Source organism: Mobula birostris, chromosome 3 (genome assembly GCF_030028105.1).
Source record: "Mobula birostris isolate sMobBir1 chromosome 3, sMobBir1.hap1, whole genome shotgun sequence".
In the NCBI taxonomy this organism is placed as follows: Eukaryota; Metazoa; Chordata; class Chondrichthyes; order Myliobatiformes; family Myliobatidae; genus Mobula; species Mobula birostris.
In genome coordinates, this window is record NC_092372.1 from 20582097 (window position 1) to 20607238 (window position 25142).

A 25142-nucleotide genomic window follows, 5' to 3' on the forward strand; every position below is an offset into this window, starting at 1 on the left:
TTCAGAAGGCCTTTGACAAGGTGCCACACATGAGGCTACTTAACAAGATAAGAGCCCATGGAATTATGGGAAAGTTACATACGTGGATAGAGCGTTGGCTGATTGGCAGGAAACAGAGAGTGGGAATAAAGGGATCCTATTCTGGTTGGGGGCCGGTTACCAGTGGTGTTCCACAGGGGTCCGTATTGGGGCCACTTCTACATCAACGATTTGCATTATGGAATAGATGGCTTTGTGGCTAAGTTTGCTGATGATACGAAGATAGGTGGAGGGGTCGGTAGTGCTGAGGAAACAGAGAGTCTGCAGAGAGACTTGGATAGATTGGAAGAATGGGCAAAGAAGTGGCAAATGAAATACAATGTTGCAAAATGTATGGTTATGCACTTTGGCAGAAGAAATAAACGGACAGACTATTATTTAAATGGGGAGAGAATTCAAAGTTCTGAGATGCAATGGGATTTGGGAGTCCTCATACAGGATACCCTTAAGGTTAACCTCCAGGTTGAGTTGGTGGTGAAGGAGGCGATTGCAATGTTGGCATTCATTTCCAGAGGAATAGAGTATAGGAGCAGGGATGTGATGTTGAGGCTCTATAAGGCACTGGTGAGACCTCACTTGGAGTACTGTAGGCAGTTTTGGTCTCCTTGTTTAAGAAAGGATGTGCTGACGTTGGAGAGGGTACAGAGAAAATTCACTAGAATGATTCCAGGAATGAGAGGGTTAACATATGAGGGACATTTGTCCACTCTTGGACTGTATTCCTTGGAGTTTAGAAGAATGAGGGGGGACCTCATAGAAACATTTCAAATGTTGAAAGGCATGGACAGAGTGGATGTGGCAAAGTTGTTTCCCAGGATGGGGGAGTCTAGTACAAGAGGGCATGACTTAAGGATTGAAGGGTGCCCATTCAGAACAGAGATGTGAAGAAATTTTTTTAGCCAGAGAGTGGTGAATCTATGGAACTTGTTGCCACGGGTGGCAGTGGAGGCCAAGTCATTGGGTGTATTTAAGGCAGAGATTGATAGGTATCTGAGTAGCCAGGGCATCAAAGGTTATGGTGAGAAGGCAGGGGAGTGGGACTAAATGGGAGAATGGATCAGCTCATGATAAAATGGCGGAGCAGACTCGATGGGCTGAATGGCCGACTTCTGCTCCTTTGTCTTATGGTCTTATGGTCTAAATGGCACAGTTCTAATTGATATGCTCAACGAGTTGCACCGACCAGCAACCCACCTATTTAACTCCAGCCTAATTGCAGGATAATTTATGTTAATCATGGGATAATTTACAATGACCAATTAATAGACTAACCAGTTCTTCTTTGGAGTGTGGGAGGAAACCAGAACACCTGGAGAAAATCCATGCAGGTCATAGGGAGAACATACGAACTCCTTACTGAAGGTGCCGGAATTGAACTCTGAACTCTGAAACACCCTGAGCAGTAATAATGTGCGTTGAGTATAATGGTACCATGGAGCACTATGTATATGCGTATATCCCTGAAGGAGACAGGGCATAGTAACAGCGCAGTTAAGAAAGCCCATGGAATCTGAGCTCTCCTAAAAGAAGGCAACCAGACTTTTGTTTAAGGTCTTAAACAGAGGCCTAGTCAGCTCTCTCAGCTGAACATGACACAAGTGGAATAATATCCCTGGAGTTATTCCTGGTATTCTGTGAATTATCAGGAATTTCTGTAATTATCTATTCACCATGAAATTGCAAAGGTAACTCCTTTATTTCAGAAGAAAAGGGAGACAAAAAACAGGAATGCCTGTGTTTAATTCTGTTCCAGGGAAAATTTTAGAAGCTATTATTGAATATACTGTAACAGTGCACCTCACAAATATAATCAAGATATTTAGGCTGTCTCAACATGGCTTTCTGAAAGGAAAATAATGTTTCACCAATTCATTGGAGTGTCCTGAAGAAGTAACATGTGCTGCGGGGTGCAGGAGAATGGGTTGATGCCCTATACTTGGATTCCCCAAAGAAATTTGATAGGTTATTGCAGATAAAAACAGCTCACAGTGTAGGAGGCAACTTTAAGGCATGGATGAAAGACTGGCTGGCTAATAGGAAACAGAGAGGAAATGAATGGAATCCTTTTTTTCTGTTTGGCAAGATGTAACAAACATCCCACCAATCAGTACTGGAGCTTTAACATTTTAGAATTTATATCAAGAAACTGGATGAAGACAGAAAAGGTTTTGGTGCTAAATTTAATGATAAAGCAAAGGCACAAAGGGAAATAATCTGTGGATATGGCATAAGAGCAAAGGGATTCAGATTGATAAAGTAAGGAGCGCGGATCTGGTCAGTGGAGTTTAATGTGGGAAAGTGTGAAAGTGAATATTTTTTTCCGGAAATGTAGAGGGACAGTGTTATCTCAATGATGAAAAGTCAAAGCTGAGGGATCTTTTGTTTTAAATTTTTAAGATACAGCATGGAATAGGCCCTTCCAGCGCTTTGAGCTGAGCCGTCCAGCACCCCCTGATTTAACTCTAGCATAATCATAGGACAATTTACAGTTTACATTGACCAATTAACCTACCAACCAGCACATCTTTGGAATGTGGGAGGAAAGTGGAGAATCCAGGGGAAACCCATGCGGTCGTGGGGAGTACGTACAAAGTTCTGTCAGACAGCAGTGGGAGTTGAATCCGGGTCACTGGTCGCAAAGTGTTGTGCTAAACAGTATGCTACCGTGCGAGCTGGGAGTCCTAGCGCACGATTTGCAAAAGGCTAGTTTGCAGTTACTCTATCTACAGCAAGTAAATTAGAAAGCTAGCAGAATATTATTGCTAATTGCTGGAGGAATTGAACAAAAAAGTAGAGAGGTTATGCTTCAATTAGAAAGGACATTGGTAAGATCGTATCTGGAGTACACTTACAGTACTGGTTCTTCATACTTATGGGAAGATGCTATTATCATGGGAACACTTAATGCAAAGTTCGCAAGACCAATGCCTGATATGCGGAGGTTGTTTATGAGGAAAGGTTTTACAGGCCAGGCATGTATCTGCTTAAATTTAGTCAATTTAAAGGAACTTTGTTGAAACATGTATAGTCCTTAGAAATCCTGACAGGGCAGATGTGTTTGGGAGATTTTAGACCCGGACAATCAGTTTAAGATGCAAGGTTGTTTATTTAAGAGAGAAATAAGTTGAAACCTTTCCTCTACAAGGTCTATGTGCCCTTGAAACTCTGTTCCTCAAAGGAAATAAGTTTTTTGAGGAGGTAATCAAGCATAAGGATGAAGGCAGGGTTGTGGACGTTTAGATGGAATGCAGTAATTCTTTGGCTAGGCTGGTCTGGATGGTCAAGGCACAAGGGATCTGAGGCATGTTGATGAACTGGATGCAAGATTGGTTTGGTGGTGTGAGGCAGAGGGTGATGATAGATGGTTGTTTTCCTAACCTACGTACCACAGGGATTGGAGTTGGGACCTTTATTGTTTGTAATACATATAATGTAGGTGGTTTGACAGGCAATGTAAGATCTTAGAGAAAAATGAGGGTTGTTGGAATATAATTCATTTTTAGAATTCTAGCGTGGAAAATTAACTATTCAGAAATGATCAAGAACCTCCCTTGTTATCTTGGTTAAGCCAGGCTCTTCAAGAAGTAAAGTAATTCACTGCTTGCTGAAACAGTGGATTATGTTACCTATTGGCCATATAATGATATTATACTTCCTTGTCTTAGATATACTGTACATTATCTACTAGGTCCCTCCACTACTTCCGAATGTACAAAAATGTTGAACCTTGAAGTGGATAACTGTAGCAGCAGAAGACCATGAACATACACTCAGTGGCCACTTTATTAGCTGCAGGAGCTCAAAATATTTATTTATTTATTTAGAAATACAGTGCCCAGCAGGCTTTTCCTGTCTATTTAGCAACCCACCTACTTAACGCTAGCCTAATCACGGCCTAATCGCTGCTGTGGCAGCGTGTTTGTATCCTTCAGCAAGGCACTTAACCACACATTGCTCTAGTGTCTGTGCGAGGAGTGGCACCCCACACAGACTTCCAATCTGTGCCTCGTAAGGCATGAAAATGCCCGACGCAGGCCTCTCATAGTCTCAGTCGACGTTCCCCTCCCTAATCACAGGACAATTTGTAATGAATAATTAACCCACTAACTGGTACGCCTTTGGACTTTGGGAAGAAACTGGAGCACCCGGATGAAATCCACATGGTCACAGGGAGAACGTACAATCTCCTTACAGATGGCGGCAGATCTGAACTCTGAACTCTGATGCCCTGAGCTGTAATAGCATTGCGCTATGTTGTAGTCACATTTACAATCATTCCTCAACAAGTATAACACTTTTTCTTTGAAGTATACACTTTAATCTTGTGTCTGTGCAACAACGGGATTTTATCCCCCAGATGATCTGTATTGAGCTGAAATTGAATAAGTAGTGTTTAACTTTAATAATAACCTTTTCACCATCTTTAAGTTGGAATGGCTCTAGACCAGTAATAAACTGGCATGTGTTCCTTTATAGCATGAAAAATAAATCACAACAATAAATTGAAACAGAGTTTAGCTTATTTTTCATGAGGTAAAATTGAATGCCTTCAGCATCCAATGCCCATTTGACTCATCAAAGTTTGCAAATTTCCTTTTAGGTGTTATGCTGGAAGCACTGGAGTGGAGTATGGTTACTGCGGGGTATGGGTTCCCAAACATTTTATGGGTGCAAGTTTTTCTGCATTAATTTTGTTTTGTTGAGTTTACAACTGCACCCTCCCCCCACAGCATCTCATTGTCGTTCTCCAGTTCCACAACCTTATAAGGTGTCTTTGATTCTCCAGCCCTGATTATTGGCACAACTTCAATCCTCTTTTGTCTACCATTCACAGTTATGCTTATGACTGCCTAGGGCCTCAATCTGGAAATCCTTCTGCAAATCGCCCTGACCCTTCTTTTAATTCACAACTTGAAAGAAATGTACTGTACTTAAGCAGTCTCTTTATGTAGTCCTGTAATGAATTACATTCAGAAAAGCTCCTGAAAATTACTTTGGGATATTTTGTTATGTTGAAGGTGGTAAGTAAAGGCATTATTGTTGATTTGCTTGAAATCAATTTAATAATTTGCCCAAATAAGACTTGTAACCTCTGTTGACAGTCCACATCCATGACCACTAGACTAATATACTCACAAATATTGCTGACTTCAAAATGTCCAAGTTATATAGACTCAGTGGCCACTTTAGTAGGTGCATCCTCTACCTAATAAAGTGGCCATTGAGTGTATGCCTGTGGTCTTCTGCTGCTGTAGTCCAACCACTTCAGCGTTCAACTTGCTGTGTGTTCAGAGATGCTTTTCCGAACACCACAGTTGTAACGTTTGAGTTACGTGCTCAAGTGGTTCCGAGGCAGTCAGGAAGGCTTTACAAAAACCGCCCAACGCATCACTGGCACCAGCCCACCCACCGTCAGGGACATATAAACAGAAAAGTGCTGGAGAGAGGGCCAGTAGCGTCATGAAGGAACCTATACACCCTGCTCATGGACCGCTTGTCCCACTCCCATTGGGGAGGAGGCTGCAAGGCATTCATGCCAAAACCACCAGACTCAAATCAGTTGCTTTCTCCAAGCAGTAAGACTGATTGACATGTCCACCCACTCACTTTACTACTTCATTATTTTCCATCAGTCACCTTCTGTACAGCCTAGTATCACCTTATGAACATACAATTAAACTACTGTATGTTTAGTATATAAACTGTCTTACATATTTATGTTTATGTTTTTTTTATTATTTTAGTTTTCTTTAGATTTTGTGGGTTTTTTTGGTGCTGCATCAGATCTGGAGTAACAATTACTGCATTATCCTTACACTTGGGTACAGGAAATAACATTAAACAATCTTGAAACTTGAATCTTTTTGTTAGATGCTTTGTGTTTTTCACACCACTCTCTGTGAGTTGTAGAGACTGTTGTGCATGATAATCCCAGCAGATCAGCAGTCTATGAAATCTCAAATCATCCTGTCTGGCACCAACAATCAAAATAACTTAGATCACATTTTTTTCCCAATCTGATGTTTGGTCTGAACAACAACTGAACCTCTTGACCATGTCTGCATGCTTTTATGCATTGGGTTGCTACGACATGATTGGCTGATTAGACATTTGCATTGAAGAGCAGGTGTACGGGTATACCCAATAAAGTGGCCACTGAAGGTAAAAAAAAATCTCTATTTGATATGCCTGACATTGTTATACATGTGCTGTGTAGTTTCTAAAGACAACGTACCAGGGAATGTTAAGCATAGTGGGGGTGTTCCTAAAGTGCGCCTAAAGTCTAGTGTGAATCTTGCACTTGCAGTGAAAAATTACTGCGGTATAACTTAACCATTGTAATTATTCTTTGGGCAGACAACTAAGCACATTCTCACACTGATCTTGGAAGCAATTATAATTAAATCAATATGGACGTCATGCAATGATTAAATTATTGCCAAAATGAATTTGTGAAATATTTCCCTCATTTGGAAATAAATGGCAATAAATACAAAACAATAACAATTTGATATCCCAAAAGGTCAGAAGACAAAATTAAGATATTTGAACATTAATAAATACTATATCAAAGGCATCAAGGACTGACTTGCTTATCATGTGAATTATTTGAAATTACTTTTATATTCAGCTATTGCTTCATCTAATGCCCAATGGACATTTTAGCCTTTAAAAAAAAACTTTGAAGAACAGTTAGCACTATTTTGGTCAATAAAAACTATTTTTCTGTAATCACTTTGGTGCAGTATAAATCAGTTTAAAAAATTCCATGATATCAATAAGTGCAAATAAAGATTATATTGAAGTCACACCAACTACACTATCAGATGGCTCAATTATGTTGGCACCCAAGTTCTTTCCATTGAGTCAAAAGGTGGTGGAACAGTATCAAGGAACTATCCTTGCTCATGTCAGTTTAGTTGAGAAAACAAGTTGTTGAAATAAAATAGACTAAAACACTTAAGTAACTTCATCTGCCATAATTCTTGCAGGAATGGTTAGTTCTAATATGGTCAGTTCTGATCTGGTAAGATACTATTCACCTAAAATTTGACTCCATATCACTAACAGCATTCCTTGCCTGATACATTGTAAGTTGCCAGCATGACCAGAAATGTGGTAGAACACAACCGTTCAATCTGCTCACCCCTCATCAACATAGTTGCCTTCCATTAGCCAGAGTATACTTTTGTTTTATGACTTGAAAGGTTAACTCTTGGCTGCCTGACTTGCTGAGTGTCTGAATTTTTGTTTTGGATTTTCAGTATCTGCAGATTTTGATTTTCAACGTTCAGGTTGTCTGAACCCTGGACCATGGTAGGCACTGAACATCTTTATGTTGAAAATGTCTGGTCCCTCCCTCCTGAGTCTCTTTCAGAAGTTACCTTGATGGAGGGGTCTTGGATGTGCTAACTAGTATTGGTGGTGCTATGTATTTATGGTCAGGAAAAGGGGGATGGTGGCAATTGGGTAATGGCAGAGTTCCTGGTGATTGGAAAGGGAACTTGAGAAACAAGGTCCCAGTGAGTAGAAAGGAAAACATAATGAATATCTCCCGGTGAGACAAATGTCCAAATATTGTAATTATTTCCAATACCACTTAGTGCTATTATTTTGGAGGACCTGTCCTAGGTCCAACATGTAAATACAATTACAAAGAAAGCAGGGTAGCACCTCTATTTCTTAAGAAGTTTGCAATAGATTGCCATGAAATCTGAAACTTGACAAACTTCCATAGATGTGTAATGGAGAGTATATTGACTGGCTGTGTCACAACCTGATACAACCATCAACGCCCTTGAACAGAAAACCCTACAAAAAGTAGCGGATATAGCCCAGTCTATCATGGGTAAAGCCCTCCACACTGTTGAGCACATGTACACAAAGCGTAGTTGCAGGAAAGCAGCATCCATCATCAGGGACCTACACCACCCTGGTCATGCTGTCTTCTCACTGCTGCCATCAGGAAAAAGGTACAGGAGCCTCAGCATTCACACCACCAGGATCAGGAGTAGTTATTACCCCTTCACCATCAGGGTCTTGAAACAAAGGAGATAATTCCATTCAACTTCATTTGCCCCATCACTGAAATGTTCCCACAACCTATGGACACAGTTTCAAGGACTCTTCATCTCATGTTCTTGATATTTATTGCTTCTTTATTGATTATAATTATGATTTCTTTCTTTTTTTATTTGCATAGCTTGTTGTCTTTTGCAGGTTGGTTAATCACCCAAGCTGGTACAGTCTTTCATTGATTCTATTTTGGTTATTATTCTACTGTGGATTTAATGAGATTGCCTGGAAGAAAACAAATCTCAGCATTGTATATGGTGGCATATATGGACTTTGATAATAAATTTAATTTTACTTTGAACTATGGAATTTTCAAATGGTTGTAAGGTGGATTATTGAAGCTTTAGTGTACTTACTACAATACAGAAAGGGTTCATTAAGACCGACGAGTCCATGTTTCCTCAGTTCAGAGCAACTTCCTCAGACCCATTGACCTTCCTTAGTTCCCTAATACTTTCTAATTTGGCTGTTGATGCATCTGGCCCTTATATTAGATAGATTAGCTTTTTGTCACATGTATATTGAAACCTCAAAACATACAGATTTGATGTTTCGATGTACAGATCAACACAGTCCAAATATGTGCTGGAGGCAGTCCGCAAATGTCACCATGTTTCTGGCACCAACTTAACACAACATTGTCATAGTCATAGTAGTCATAGTCATACTTTATTGATCCCGGGGGAAAACCACAACTTACTCACTCTAATCTGTATGCCTTTGGAAACCAGAGCACCCAAAGGAAGCCCAGGTGGTGGGAACTGAACCACAATCAGTGATCGCTGGTCGTTGGCGCTATAATGCGTTATGCTAGCCGCTACACTAATGCTATAGTGTAACAACAGTAAAAGGCAATTAACAGAGGCCAGCTAACCCACCAATCCTGTGCACTAGGATTAAGCACAGGTGCTCACAGTCAAAACCAGATTGCTGGAGAGGTAAGGAAACAGGACCAGCTACAGCACCAACCTGCTGGGGAAATCAGGATAGTTTCCTGTTGGGAAGGGTTTGGGATGTCGGCACAACCTTTTCTCAAAAGGAGGGAAGCACCACAGTCTTGTATTGAGGTGAGAATTTAATTCCTACAGTGTTCTGTTTGGAGGTGGAGTCACTTTTGGTCCTGGGGGTAGGGACTGACTAGAGGTGCGTGGTGGGGGATGAGGGGGCTAAATTTTACACTCATTTGTGGATGGTGGATCATACTATCATCTTCTTAGAAGGTAGATCTTCCTGGCGTTTGGAGGCTGGCCGAAGCTTCTGGAGATGGGTGGGGGGTAGCGAGGTGGTTTCAGCACTAGGTTGAATGGACAATGGAATCTAACATCGTATTAATTGGGTGGGAAGTAATTGGGGCTGGGGGGAGGAGGAAGGGTCAGATATTAATTGCCTGTGGGTTGGCTGGAGGGTGGGATATGGGACTGCTAGTTCAATGTTACTCCGGGTAGCTGGGCAAGTGGCCTGTGGATCTCATTGATACCTACTGAATAGTGAAAGGCCTAGAGAGAGTGGACGTGCAGAGGATGTTTCCAATAGTGTCAGAGCTTCAAACAGAAGAACCCCCATTTAGAACAGAGATGAGGAGGAATTTCTTTAGCCAGATGTGAATCTATGGAATTTATTGCCATAGACAACTATGGAGGCCAAGTCATTAGGTGCATTTAAAGCAAAGGTTGGTAGGTTTTTCATCAGTAAGGGTGTCTAATGTGCATGGAACGCCCTGCCAGGGGTGGTGTTAGAGATAAATACATTAGGGACGTTTAGGAAACTCTTGGATAGGCACATGGATGATAGAAAAATGAGGGCTATGTAGGAGAGAAGGGTTAGATTGATGGTAGAGTAAGTAATAAGGTCTGCAAAACACTGTGGGTTGAAGGGTCTGTACTGTGCTGTGGTATTCTATGTTGATCTTCTGTGTTCTGTATAATGGGAAGAAGGCAAGAGAATGAGGTTGAGAGGGAAAATAAATCATCCATGATCGAATGGCAGAGCAGACTCGATGGGCTGAATGGCCTAATTTGCCCCTATGTCTTATGGTCTTATGGATTTAACAACATCTTTCTTCCCATGTATTTGCACCCCTCTATATTTGGCCTGCAGGTTGTCCTGGGAGTGCTCAGGAAAGCATGGCTCAAGTTTCCCTGTACGGCCTCAAAATGGGAATTCCTACAAGGCTTTATTTTGAATTAGCTCGCAAAAATTAATTACATTAGAAAAGGGCTTCACTTTCATTTCCTGTTCTTCTGTTGAGGAAAATAGCTCTTCCTGGCAAGATAGGCAAACCCAACTGGTAAAGCGGTCAACTGCTAAATCATAAAAGAAGGTGCATAAAGCACAGTCAAATAGACTGCGAAAGGTATTTGACTTAAGAGTTTGAGTTTTTTTTAATGCAACCCTTTGAAAATATTGTAGGATTTAAAATAAATGAAAGTAGAGCTAGACAAAGTGTTAATACTAACGACCTGCGTACTGCTGTACTCCAGCGTAAGCTTGCTGCAAGGGATCGGCTGCAGTTGGGCTTTGTGCTGTCAAAACAAAAAAGAAAAAATACATTAATAATTCATGGTTTTGTTAAGATTTGCATTACTCTCATTTGCAACGCTTTCATTTACCAACATAAAATCCACAAGATTACTGAAAGCTACATCTGAGCCATCTGCATTAGGTAAGTCAGATGTGTCTCAATAAAGTGACTTGCTCATAGTGGGTATGTGAGACCTCAGCTTGTGCGTCTTTCTTGCCAAATTGGCTTGGGGACTGTTCAGGAGCATTTATCAATCTCAGACAGATGGCTAGGGTCGCAGTATTTAACTTTTAACGCAAGTTTGTTGAGATTTCTGGACTGCACAGTGAATCCAAAAAAATGTGAATACAGACACTTTAAAGTGAGTTTTCATTTCCCCTCATTAATTGCTTCTTTATCCAGAGATATGGCACAGTAACAGGCCTTTCCAGCAGTACGAGCCCATGCTGCCTAATTACACCCATGCAACCGATTAACCTCATAACCGTTATGGGTTTGGACAACGTGAGGAAACCGGCACACCCAGAGGAAACTCATGTGGTTATGGGGAGAATGTACAAGCCCCTTACAGATACCGGCAGGAAGTGAACCTGGTTGTTGGTGCTGGAATTGTGTTATGTTAACCGTTGCTCTACTCTGCCACTCTATTTTGTGAAAACCTCACAGAAAACGGAGAGCATCTACATGAAACACTGTTGTAGAAAAGCTGCACCCATTATCAGAGATTCCCACCATCCAGGACCTGCTCTCTTCTCACTGCTACCATCAGGAAGAAGGTACGAGAAGGAACAGATAGTCTATGTATGCCTCTCATAATCTTATAAACCTCTATCCAATCTCCCCTCAGCCTCAGGCACTCCACAGAAAACGACCCAAGTTTATCCAGCCTCTCATAATACTACATGCCCTCTGTACCAGGCAGCATCCTGGTAAATCTCTTCTGCGCCCTCTCTAAACATCCTTCCTATAGTGGAGGTGACCATAACTGTACACAATACTCCTAATTCTGTTACATACATGAAACAAAGCTACAAATGTCTTACATTTTTCAAACTGTTTGGGATATTTTCCATCAACTTCAGGGATGGTTTTCTTTCAATGATGGGCACTGCAATTATTGAGAAAGATGGTGGACATACCATCATTATCACCATCAACACCAGCAATGATACATGGGTTTATAGTCTCTTAAATAAAATAAGCATCCCAGAATATGTTACAGGAGTGAGACTTCAAACTTGACACAAAAGCATACAAGACTGGTAAAGGAAATTTGATTCATTAATTAATTTAGCAATACAACATGGCCCTTGGAGCCAAGCCACCCCAGCAACCCCTAACAAATCCGATAAACTCTAACCTAATCACGGGCCAACTTACAATGACCAATTAACCTACCTTGTATGTCTTTGGACTGTGGGAGGAAACTGGAGGACCTGAAGAATATCCCCCTTCCCCTTCTCTCTTCTTCCATTCCCCACACTGGCATTCCTCTTATCCCTTTTCACCTGTCCATCACCTCCCTCCCTTTCAGCCATGGCCCATTGTCCATTCCAATCAGATTCCATTTTCCTCAGACCCTTTCCTCTTCCACCTTTCAGCTCCAAGCTTCTCACTCCATCACCTCCCCTGACCCACCTTCCCCCTCACTTGGCTTCACCTATCACCTTCTAGCTGTATTCTTTCCCTCACTTCACCCTCTTATCCTGGCTTTATTCCCTCTTCCTCTCCGGTCCTGATGAAGAGCCTAGGCTGGAAATGTCAAATGCTTACTCATTGCTACAGATGCTGCCTGACCTGTTGAGTTCCCTAGCATTTTGTGTGTGTTGCTCTGGATTTCGAGCATCTTCAGAATCTCTTGTGTTTATTCAGGGAGGAGATTTTCACTCAGTGGCCATTTTGTTAGGTACACCTGTAAATCTGGTTGTTAATGCAACTATCTAATCAGCCAATCATGTGGCAGCAACTCAGTGCATAAAAGCATGAAGACATGGCCAAGTTGCTGTTCAGACCAGAAATCAGAATGGGAGGAGAAATGTGATTTCAGTGACTTTGAACGTGGAATGTTTGTTGGTGCCAGACAGGTGGCTTGAGTATCTCAGAAACCACTAATCTCCTGGGATTTTCATGCACAACAGTCTCTAGAATTTACAGAGAATGGTGCGATAAAAAAAAACATCCAGTGAGCAGAAGCTTTATGGGTAAAAACGCCTTGTTAATGAGAGAAGCCAGAGTAGCATGACCGGACTGGTTCAAACTGACGGGAAGGGGGACAATAACTCAAATAACCACGTGTTACAACAATGGTGTGGAGAAGAGTATCTCTAAATGCACAACAAATCGAACCTTGAAGTGGATGGGTAACAGCAGCAGAAGGCCATGAACGTGCACTCAATGACCACTTTATTTGGTATAGGAGTACCTAATAAAGTGGCTACTGAATGTATATCATCATAAACATGGCATCATTGAGCACTTCAGCAGCTTCATTCCCGCGTGAAACGCTATTTTTGTGCCATTTCCAAACACTGGAGGGAGTTGAATAATTAAAAACACAATATCCTTTTAAAATCACTTCAACGACACCTCTGGGATAGTACATTCTTTCCATCTCAATTTGAATGAAAATTTGCACCCATACAATGCATACCAAAGTATATTACAGCAAAACTTTGAAAGTAGAATATTCACATATACAAATAACGTGATCATTTTGATTTATATTTAGAGATGCACTGCGCGCTGTAGGTCTTTTCTGGCCAAATGAGTCGCACCGCCAGCAACCTCCCTATTTAACACTAGCCTAATCACAGGGCAAGTTACAATCATCAATTCACCTAATAACCGGAACATCTTTGGAATGTGGGAGGAAACCCAAATATTCAAGCGGATGATGTGATGCCACCGGTAGTGAGCTCTGAATCCCAATCCCCGAGCTGTAATAGTATCATGTTAACTGCTACGCTGCCGTAGCGCCCCACTTTTGTGGCTCACTACAAAAGGCACGGCTCAGTTTGTAGTTTGCGCTGGAACATCGGTCGTAGCATCTCTTTTCAATGTGTGAATTCCTTCTGCACATCTCTGGTTTTGATAAGTCTTTGCGTGATTCACTAATGACCGTGACACACAGTGTCTGTGTAGTCTTGATGACACCTCGTTGCGTGACTGTCAAAGGCTGGAGATGGCTTAGAGGAGATTTATGAAGGTATTGGCAGGACTGGAAATGGTGGTATTGGGGGAAGATTGATCAGGGTGGGTTCGCTTTCTTTGGACAGAGGAGGTTGAAGGGAAATTTAATAGAAGTTTATAAAATTATAATAAATCTAAACAGGAAGGTCCTATTTCCTTCACAGAGATGTAAAAAACCAGAGGGCACTGTTTTAGACAATAAGACATAAGAACAGTGTTGGCCTTTCATTTAAGGAAACTGACTGAAAGGTTAGTAAACAAGAAAGAAATGCTTAAAGCTTGGAGATAGTCAGGTCTGGAACTTATTGCAACATACAAAAATGCTGGAGGAACTAAGCAGGCCAGACAGCATCTATGGAAAAGAGTAAACAGTTGACGTTTCAGGCTGAGTCCTGATTAAAGGTCTTGGCCTGAAGCATCGACTGTTTACTTTTTTCCATTGATGCTGACTGACCTTCTGAGCTCCTCTACCATTTTCTGTGTGTTGCTTTGGATTTCCAGCATCTGCAGATTTTGTCATGTCTGAAATTTTCTGCCTGAAGAGTTGACAGGGGCAGAAAATGTCATTATATATGGAAGAATTGTCACCTTATGTATTAAACCAGAGGTTCCCAACCTGGGACCCACAGACTCCTTGCTTAGTGATACTGGGTCATGGCATAAAAAGGGTTGGGAACCCTTAGATTAAACAGAAGAAGATGGAATCAGGTGTGAAGCTCTTGCTTGACCAACATAGACATGATAGACTGAATAGCCCCTTCTATGTTGTTGGCTTTCTATGATTCTATGATCATCCAGATAACTCAAACATGAAGGTGGCCCAGTGTAATCAATAATCTTGAGTGACATCTCATACAAAGTTATGATCATTGACTGTAAAATATCCATCACGAGTTCTGGTGTTGTATTGCTCTTTCTGCTGTGCATTTTTGGAACACGTAACATTACAAGGTGCTGATTGACAAATTTTACATGCATTACAATGAAAATACCTGGAGTCATAATTTTAAGGTGATTGGAGGAAAGTATAGAGGGGATGCCAGAGGTAAGTTTTATACACAGAGTGGTAACTGCCAAGGGTGGTGATACAGGCAATCATGGTCTTCCATTCCATAACTATAATTATTCTTGGTAAATTTTTCTACAGAAATGGTTTGCCATTATCTTCTTCTGGACTTACAAGATAGGTAGCCCTAGCCATTGTCAATACTCAAAGATTGCCTGCCTTGCGTTAGTGGATCGCATAACCAGGACTTGTGATATGCACCAGCTGCTTGTACAACCATCTGCCACCTGCTCACCTGCTCTCATGATTTCACATGACCCTGACCTGGGGGTGGGGAAAGAGGGGCTAAGCAGGTGCTACACCTCACTCAGGGCTGACCTTTAACTCAGTCTGTTGACAAGCATTTGAAGTTCTGTTCAAGGAAGCAGAACATCAATTATAGTTAAGGTGTATTCGTCTATCATTATTAATTATTATCATTACAGGTTCTAAACATGCCATTGTTCATTTATACCTGCTTCCTGGAGTCTCTTCAGTTCCTCTCGACCTTTCCTTTGAGATGGTAAAACTTAGGAAAACAAAGTGTAGCATTCTCCTGCAGGTGATCTTAGGCTTTCATGCCTTGAATGCTTTCAAACTCAATATGAAACAGTTTGGGACATTTGGCAAGTATTGCTAATGTTGAGATTTTTTTTATTTTCTTGATATCTCGGCAAGCTATTTTAATTTTTGAATGCCTGTTCTGGCTTATCAAATTTGATGGTTGACCTGGAAAGGGGCCAGTAACAATGAAGAAGGGTCCCACACACCCTGCTCATGGACCTTTTGCCCACTTCCATCAGGGAGGAGGTTACGTAGTGTCCACGCTTGGACCACCAGACTGAAAAACAGTTACTTTCCTTGGGCAGTAAGGCTGATTAACATCTCCACCCACTAAGCCACCCCACCACAATCCCCAACACTACTCTATTACTTCCTCTCAGTTACCTTATATAAGACGCTCTTGCGCCTGGCATCACTTTATAGACATACCGTCAGTTTATGTATTTAGAATATCTAATGTATTTATATTTATTGCATGTTTTTATTATTATGTTTGTTATATTTTGTGTCTATTTGTGTTGCATCCGATCCAGAGTAACAATTATTCTGCTCTCCTTTATTCTTGTGTACAGGAAATGACATTAAGCATAGACTATAGAACATAGAAACTTACAGCACATTACAGGCCCCTCGGCCCACAATGTTGTGCCGACCCTGTAAACTACTCTAGAAACTGCCTAGAAATTCCCTACTGCACAGCCCTCTATTTTTCTAAGCTCCATGTACCTATCTAAGAGTCTCTCAAAAGACCCTGTTGTATCCACCTCTACCTCCTTGGATCTTGAATTCCATCTTTAGTCCTGAATAGCTGGGGAGGTTAGTGTCCATGATGGACCTGGCTGGGTTTGCAACCCTCTGCAGCTTTACTTTCATCAGTTCTCACTTAACGTATCTTTTTCGTCTTCTTTCCAACATAGGCACAAAAGATGGTGAATGATTCCTTGTGTTTCAATGTATCATCTTGTCAATGTCATTTAATTTCCTGATTGTACATTTCCTAATACGAGAACACTATGTCAATTTCCATTGACATTTGTGTTTGCCTTTATTTACTGAATGCAAAGAATGTTCAGTATTCTGACCTAGTGCTAAAAATCTACAAGATCCACCAAGGTACCACCTTCATCACCTCATTCATGTTTGCCACCTCCTTCATTTAACTTTTCTAACAAGCTTTGCATTATTAGTTGCATGTTTGCCATTGGCATCCTTTGGTCACATGCGAACAATTGGCAAGCATTCCCAATATAGTTATGACAGTCATTGGTTTTGTCTTTGTTGTCATTAGCTTGATGCCAGCCAAATGATAGCAGCTCCCCTTTACCTTCTTCTAAAGATGCTACAGAACTGTACCTTGTCTGAGTCTCTGCTGAGTGCATTAGGAGTTTGAGGAGAGTTGGTACAGTATGTTACCAAATACTCTAGAAAATTTCTAGAAATGTACTGTGGAGAGCATTCTGACTGGTTGCTTCACTGTCTGGTATGGAGGGGCCACTGCACAGAATTGGAAGTTGCAGAGGGTTGTAAGATTGGCCAGGTCCATCATGGAAACTAGCCTCCCCAGCATTGAGGACGCACCTCCCTCCCCATCATCCTCAACAGGTGTGCCCCCCTCCCCCAGAGCTGTGTGCTGACCCCACAGCTATACACCCCTCTCACACACATGGCCAAGCACCAGAGTAATCAGATTGTGAAATGTACTGACGACACAACGGTGGTGGGGCTCACCACCAACAACCGGTGCCAGGCAAATAACCACTTCTTCAATGACAACAGCACAAAGGAGACGGTTATAGACTTTCGGAGAACTCACACCAGTCACACTCCCATTTACATCGGTGGCACAGCATTAGAAACTGCCAGCGGTTTCAAACCCCCGGGAGTGCACATCTTACGCAATCCCTCACGGTCCCAGAACACGTCCTACACAATCAGGAAAGCTCAGCAATGACTATGTGAGAATCATACAGATTTGAACCGGACTATTTACATCAGTACTAATGACCTTGTACAGATGTGCAGTAGAGAGCATCCTAACACGCTGCATCACTGTAAGGTATGGAAGCTGCACTGCAGCGGACAGGAAGGCTCTACAACAGGTAGTCAAAACTGCCCAATGCATCACCTTCACCACCTTATCCGCCATCAGGCACGTACAGACAGAAAGGTGCCGGGAAAAGGCCAGCAATATCATAAAGGAACCCACCCACCTGACTCATGGACTGTTTGTCTCACTCCCATCTGAGAGCAGGCCACGTAGCATCTATGCCAGACCAAAAGACTCAGAAGCAGTGGGGCTGAGCAACACCTCCATCCACTCATGACTACTTTATTATTTCTTGTCAGAGTCACCTTATGTACAGACATGTCTGTGCCTCGCATCACATTATGGACATACAATCAATCTATATACAGTATATAAGCTATCTTATGTTTATCATGTTTTTTATTATTGTGTTCTCTATTTGACTGTGTTTTTGTGCTGCATCTGATCTGGAGTAATAATTATTTTGCTCTCCTTTACACTGGTGTACTGGAAACGGCATTAAACAATCATGACATCCATTATTAAGGAACCCCACCACCCAGGCCATGCCCTCTTCTCATTGCTACCACTCGAGATGAGGTACTGCAGTGTGAACTTATGGACACTACCTAACTATTTCTCACTCTCTTTCTGCACTAGTTATTTTTAAGAATATATATTTCCCATTATAATTTATGGTATACATTAGGTATTGCACTGTACTGCTACAGCAAAACCACAAATTTCACAACTTATGAAAGAGAAGCAGAATAAAGGGTGTAAAGGTAGTAAGGTAGAAGGGCTGAAATGTGTGTACTTCAATGCAAGAAGCATCAGGAACAAAGGTGATGAAATGAGAGCTTGGATACATACATGGAATTATGATGTAGTGGCCATTACAGAGACTTGGCTGGCACGAGGGCAGGAATGGATTCCTGGATTTCAGTGCTTTAAAAGGGATAGAGAGGGGGGAGAAAAGGGGAGGAGGGGTGGTATTACTGGTCAGGGATACTATTACAGCTACAGAAAGGGTGGGTAATGTAGCAGGATCCTCTTTTGAGTCAGTATGGGTGGAAGTCAGGAACAGGAAGGGAGCAGTTACTCTATTGGGAGTATTCTATAGGCCCCCTGATAGCAGCAGAGGGGGCAGATTTTGGAAAGGTGCAAAAATAACAGGGTTGTTATCATGAGTGACTTTAACTTTCCTAATATTGATTGGCACCTGATTAGTTCCAAGTGTTTGGACGGGGTACAGTTTGTTAAGTGAGTCCAGGATGGATTCCCGCAACAGTATATTGACAGGCAGACTAGGGGGAATGCCATACTAGATCTAGTATTAGGTAATGAACTGGGTCAGGTCACAGATCTCTCAGTGGGTGAGCATCTGGGCGACAATGACCACCACTCCCTGGCCTTCAGCATTATCATGGAAAAGGATAGAATCAGAAAGGACAGGAAATTTTTAAATTGGGGATGGGCAAATTATGAGGTTATAAGACTAGAACTTGTGGGTGTGATTTGGGATGATGTTTTTGCAGGGAAATGTACTACGGGCATGTGGTCGTTGTTTAAAGATCTCCTGCAGGATATTAGGGATAAATTTGTCCCAGTGAGGAAGATAAAGAATCGTAGGGTGAAGGAACCATGGGTGACAAGTGAGGTGGAAAATCTAGTCAGATGGAAGAAGGCAGCATACATGAGGTTTAGGAAGCAAGGATCAGATGGGTTTATTGAGGAATATAGGGTAGCAAGAAAGGAGCTTAAGAAGGGGCTGAGAAGAGCAAGAAGGGGGCATGAGAAGGCCTTGGTGAGTAGGGTAAAGGAAAACCCCAAGGCATTCTTCAATTATGTGAAAAAAAAAGGATGACAGGAGTGAAGGTAGGACCGATTAGAGATAAAGGTGGGAAGATGTGCCTGGAAGCTGTGGAAGTGAGCGAGGTCCTCAATGAATACTGTACTTCTCTTCGGTATTCACCAATGAGAGGGAACTTGATGATGGTGAGGACAATATGAGTGAGGTTGATATTCTGGAGCATGTTGATATTAAGGGAGAGGAGGTGTTGGAGTTATTAAAATACATTAGGACGGATAAGTCCTTGGTGCCTGACGGAATATTCCCCGGGCTGCTCCACGAGGCGAGGGAAGAGATTGCTGAGCCTCTGGCTAGAATCTTTATGTCCTCATTGTCTACGGGAATGGTACAGGAGGACTGGAGGGAGGCGAATGTTGTCCCCTTGTTCAAAAAAGGTAGTAGGGATAGTCCAGGTAATTATAGACCAGTGAGCCTTACGTCTGTGGTGGGAAAGCTGTTGGAAAAGATTCTTAGAGATAGGATCCATGGGCATTTAGAGAATCATGGTCTGATCAGGGACAGTCAGTATGGCTTTGTGAAGGGCAGATCATGTCTAACAAGCCTGATAGAGCTCTTTGAGGAGGTGACCAGGCATATAGATGAGGGTAGTGCAGTGGATGTGATCTATATGGATTTCAGTAAGGCATTTGACAAAGTTCCACACGGTAGGCTTATTCAGAAAGTCAGAAGGCATGGGATCCAGGGAAGTTTGACCAGGTGGATTCAGAACTGGCTTGCCTGCAGAAGGAAGAGGGTCGTGGTGGAGGGAGTACATTTGGATTGGAGGATTGTGACTAGTGGTGTCCCACAAGGATGGGTTTTGGGACCTCTACTTTTCGTGATTTTTATTAACGACCTGGATGTGGGGGTAGAAGGGTGGGTTGGCAATGATGCAGCTCTATAAAACTCTGGTTAGACCACACTTGGAGTACTGTGTCCAGTTCTGGTCGCCTCACTATAGGAAGGATGTGGAAGCATTGGAAAGGGTACAAAGGAGATTTACCAGGATGCTGCCTGGTTTAGAGAGTATGGATTATGATCAGAGATTAAGGAAGCTTGGGCTTTACTCTTTGGTGAGAAGGAGGATGAGAGGAGACATGATAGAGGTGTACAAGATATTAAGAGGAATAAACAGAGTGGACAGCTAGTGCCTCTTCCCCAGGGCACCACTGCTCAATACAAAAGGACATGGCTTTAAGGTAAGGGGTGGGAAGTTCAAGGGGGATATTAGAGGAAGGTTTTTTACTCAGAGAGTGGTTGGTGTGTGGAATACACTGCCTGAGTCAGTGGTGGAGGCAGATACACTAGTGAAATCTAAGAGACTACTAGACAGGTATATGGAGGAATTTAAGGTGGGGGTTTATGTGGGAGGCAGGGTTTGAGGGTCGGCACAACAATGTGGGCCAAAGGGCCTGTACTGTGCTGTACTATTCTATGTTCTATGTTTATGTCGGTGATAATAGACCTCATTCTCATTCTGAGTGATATTGCAAATTGTGTGCTTCACTACTGTTTCCATGTTTTGAAAAATATTAAATGCCTTTTTGTTATTCAAGCCCTTGCTGATGGGTAACTTCCTCTGAGCGCGTATTTTATCTTTGAGATTCCATAAGTATTCCAGTCCTCTAACATCTCCATATCAGTATGATTCGCACAAGGTCTCAAATATTTCAACTAGTTTTTAATTAAACTTTTAAATATTTTGTCTCCGAGTTTGGCTGGAGCCAGCAGTTTTAATAATCTTGTACGTCACAGTACCTGAAGGCGTGAGTCACATGATGTCTTCCTGTCTGTAATATCATCTGTAGCAGAAGAGATTTCCATCTTTTCCACATATTCAATCCATAAATTGATTAAAGAGTCTAGATTATCAAAGCAACACACACAGAATAGTGGTGGAACTCAGCAGGCCAGGCAGCATCCATGGAAAAGAGTAAACAGTCGACGTTTTGGACTGAGCCCCTTCACCAATCCTGATGAAGGGTCCCGTCCCAAACATCGACTTTTTACTCTTTTCCATAGATGCTGCCTGACCTACTGAGTTCCTCCAGCATTTTGTGTGTGTTGCTTTGGATTTCCAGCATCCTGTAGGTTTTCTCATGTCTAAGGTACCAGTTATGTTCACCTTCACTCATACCATGCTTTGACACAATTAATGGAAGCACAAAAATACTGAATCAGTGAAATTTAGTGGGGACCCTGTAAACCAAGAGAGCCTCATTACTCCAGAAGGAAAAAATACCCAAATCTCACAAAAGGTAAGCTTTACTACGTCCCCAGCCTCATCAGCAATAATCAAAAGGGGATTTGTTCAATGTGTGCAAACATTAAGTAAATGACACTAGCAATCAAGAAACCTTTCCACTATGTGCTTCTGCATGCACATCTCTTTTACTCTTCGTATTTCATCCAGGCCCAGTGGATTCCAGTGTATTTCAAGGTTGCTTGAAGTCATCTTTGGGACATTACACACAAATTCAGAGCAGTTTGGGGCAAGGTCTCATGAGTCTGGCCCAAGCAACTGAATGTATGGTTGGCAATGACAGTGGTTGCTCTACAAGAGGCCAGAATTACAGGGCATTTTGCAAAGCTCTTGAAGTGTTTTGCATCTGATTAATGTTATGGTGATGGGGAGGTGCAAGACCATGGAGATGGTTGGAGACAGGACATAACATGTTAAACTGAATTATTTCTGGAATGGGAATATACAAGTACAAGAATGATACATAAGACACAGAACAGTAGAGCATTGACCCGGACCTTTGGAACCTGCAGTACAGTACTTCATGATTAAGCTCGCACTTCCCTCCTTCAAAGCCCATAACCCTCCACTTTCTTTTTCTTTCATGATAGGTTAAGTTGAATTAGAACATGGCCAGCAGTGTTTTGTAAAAGGTGAAATTTATGGTGGCAGTGAGGCGGACATTTGGATAAACCAGAAGTAGTAAAGACATTGGGTATATTGCTGCAGATGGGCTGGGGCAATATGGATTCAGATGGTAATGCAAAGGAGGAGTTGAGGATCTGTGCATTGTCATCATCAACACAGCGCAGCTCATGTCAAATGCAGCATGACACCAAAGTTGCAAAAGTTATCCAAAGCCAAAGTCAAAGTCACCTACTCAAAAATAGCAAGACATAGGGCTGTATCTTGCATGAATAGCAAGTGGATATACCAGCAATCATACTGCAACATGCACTCTGTGATCACTTTACTCTCCTATACAGCTGTTCGTTAAATACAAACATCTAATCAGCCTATCATGTGATAGCAACTCAATGCATAAAAGCATGCTGATATGGTCAAGAGGTTCAGTTGTCCTTTAGACTGGCCATCAGAATGGGGAAGAAATGTAATCTAACTGACTTTGACTGTGGAATGATTGTTGGTGCCAGGTGGGGTGGTTTGAGTATCTCAGAAACTGCTGATCTCCTGGGATTTTCATGCACAATTGTCTTGAGAGTTTACATAGAATGGTGTGAAAAAACAAAAAGACATCTAATGAGCAGCAGTTCTTTGAGCAAAAACGCCTTGTTAATGAGAAAGGTTAGCGGAGAATGGCCAGTCTGGTTCAAGCTGACAGGAAGACAACAGTAATTTAAATAACATGTTTTACAACAGTGGTGTGCAGAAGGGCACCTCTGAATGCACAACATGTTGAATCTTGAAGTGGATAGCTACAGCAGTGAAGATCACACAGTGGCCACATTATAAGGTACACTAATAAAGTGACCACTGAGTATATACTCCATTTTGAAATGAAATTACTATATGACAATACTCTTACCTGATTTAGGGACAAACCTTAATTGTCTAAATCAAAATCTGCTTGAAACTAGGATTGGTTAGTTCTTGGATGGGAACTTAGTTGTTACTTCTTTTCTCTTCTCCCTTGGCTAACTCTGTTTACCTTAATCTAACTGATGCACTTGGTATGATGCTTACATCATCCACCAAAAGATGAGATTTCAAATTACATGCAGATCTGAAATCTCATGTAGGCTTAGTTTCAGTATCTTTTTAGGAGATAATTTTCCAGATTTCCTCTAGCACCTGCACAAGAGGGATTGTGGGGGTGGGGGGGGGGAGTCAATGAGAGGGAGAGTAGGAAAGAGAGAGAGAAAGTAGGAAAACGGGGGAGAGAGAGAAACAAAGAGAGTGAGAGAGATGAGAAAGAGAGAGAAAGAGAAAGGGAGCATGTGTGTGAGTGAGTGGAGGGGGGAGAGAGACAAAGAAAGAACAGAAATAGTTTTCCCCTACTTTTGGACATTGTTCAATAAAATTGCTACACTTTCTTAAACAATTTTCGACTGTTCATAGTTGCATTGTCTGCATCTGGAACACAAAGCTAATCTACTTCTTTATGAAAATATTAGCAAATTAAAGTAATTAATATGAAGGAAAGATAAAATACATGAAGGCAACATTCTTCTCCCTAATATCATTCTTATACATGAAGATGGATTAGGCTAGTGCCACATTTATAATTAAAGACAGTGTAGCTCGATATGTTAATTAAACAGCATGAATCCAGTTTGAGCAAAACTATCAAAGAATATAGGCACTTGCACCAAATTTCATTAACCGTTTACTTGCTTAACCCTATGAATCTTGCAAACTGCGGAAGGCATTGATAAATAGGAACATTGCATTGATAGTTTTTCACATTTGGTCTATTTCCTTCCTCCACATTATAATCATTTTTCATTTTAATGTGTTCTATTTATTTTCTGCCATTTCCTCAATATCAGCTTTTAATATCTCCTCATGGGACTTTTGTTCACAAGGCTGAGTAGCTGTGCCAAACATCCCTGAAAGTCACAAATATGCACTTTCCATCTAAAACCACCAGATGGCAAATCAGGAACAGAAGCTCCACTCGATATCCCTGGAAGCCGTTTTCGATCACTTCAGAAACCAGACAGAGTGACAGTTAAGCTTAGAGTTTTCTGACCTGTATCCAAGACACTTCTACCCATGGGCTAACCCACGCAAGTCCGATTAAGCAATAATTCAGCTTCAAACTTCTCAACCCTCTTTTCATGGTATGTCTCTAGAATTTCTTCCAACCTTACAATCCAATTCCTTGCACATCCCAGAATTTTCTGTATCTCCAGCACTGGCGAAAGTACCTTCGGTTGCCAGTGCCTCATGCTCTTGGAGTCTCTGCCCAAACTTCTCCACATCCCTTCCTTTTAAGACACTCTTTAAAACCAGCCTTGCTGACAACCCATCTGGGTGTTTTGCCTTCGTTTTTTCAGTGTCAATTTGCTTAGAAGAACATCCTAACTGGAAGTATGATCCCTGAGCTGCTCCAACATTCAGGTCGATCATGGCTGATTTTCTACCCAAGACTTGAAATCACTCAGTGAGCTTTCTGCAGCTCTCTGCGGTAGAGAATTCCAACAGCTCACAATCTACTGGCTACAGAAATGTATCTTTACCTCAGTTCTAAATGACCTGAGATTATGCTCCTGTTCCAGGAGAAACAATCTGTTTGCATCAGGCATGTTAATTTCAAAGTTCAAAGGTTCAAAGTATTTTATATCAAAGTACGTACACGTCACCATTTACTACCAAGAGATTCATTTTCTTGTCAGCATTCATAATAGAACAAAGGAATACAATAGAATCAGTGAAAAAAAGACAAGACCCTCTGCCATCTGATTTCTGAATGGACACAGAAACCATGAGCACAACTTCACTAATTTTTAACTTATGTTTTTGCATTACTTATTTAATGTAACTATTTGATTTCCATATATACTTACTGTAATTCCCAGATTTCCCCCATAGGAGCAGAATTAGGCCTTTCAGCTCATCAAGTCT

At 41.6% G+C, this 25142-nt stretch overlaps 1 protein-coding gene across 1 annotated transcript in view; it reads right to left on the reverse strand.

The window, feature by feature from the left end:
- celf4 (CUGBP, Elav-like family member 4) overlaps positions 1-25142 on the reverse strand; it is a 1368200-nt gene that overhangs the window by 64412 nt on the left and 1278646 nt on the right. Inside the window, exon 10 of the mRNA XM_072252349.1 lies at positions 10575-10637. Within this exon, the coding sequence (XP_072108450.1) occupies positions 10575-10637 (63 nt within the window). The remainder of the gene's footprint in view (positions 1-10574; positions 10638-25142) is intronic.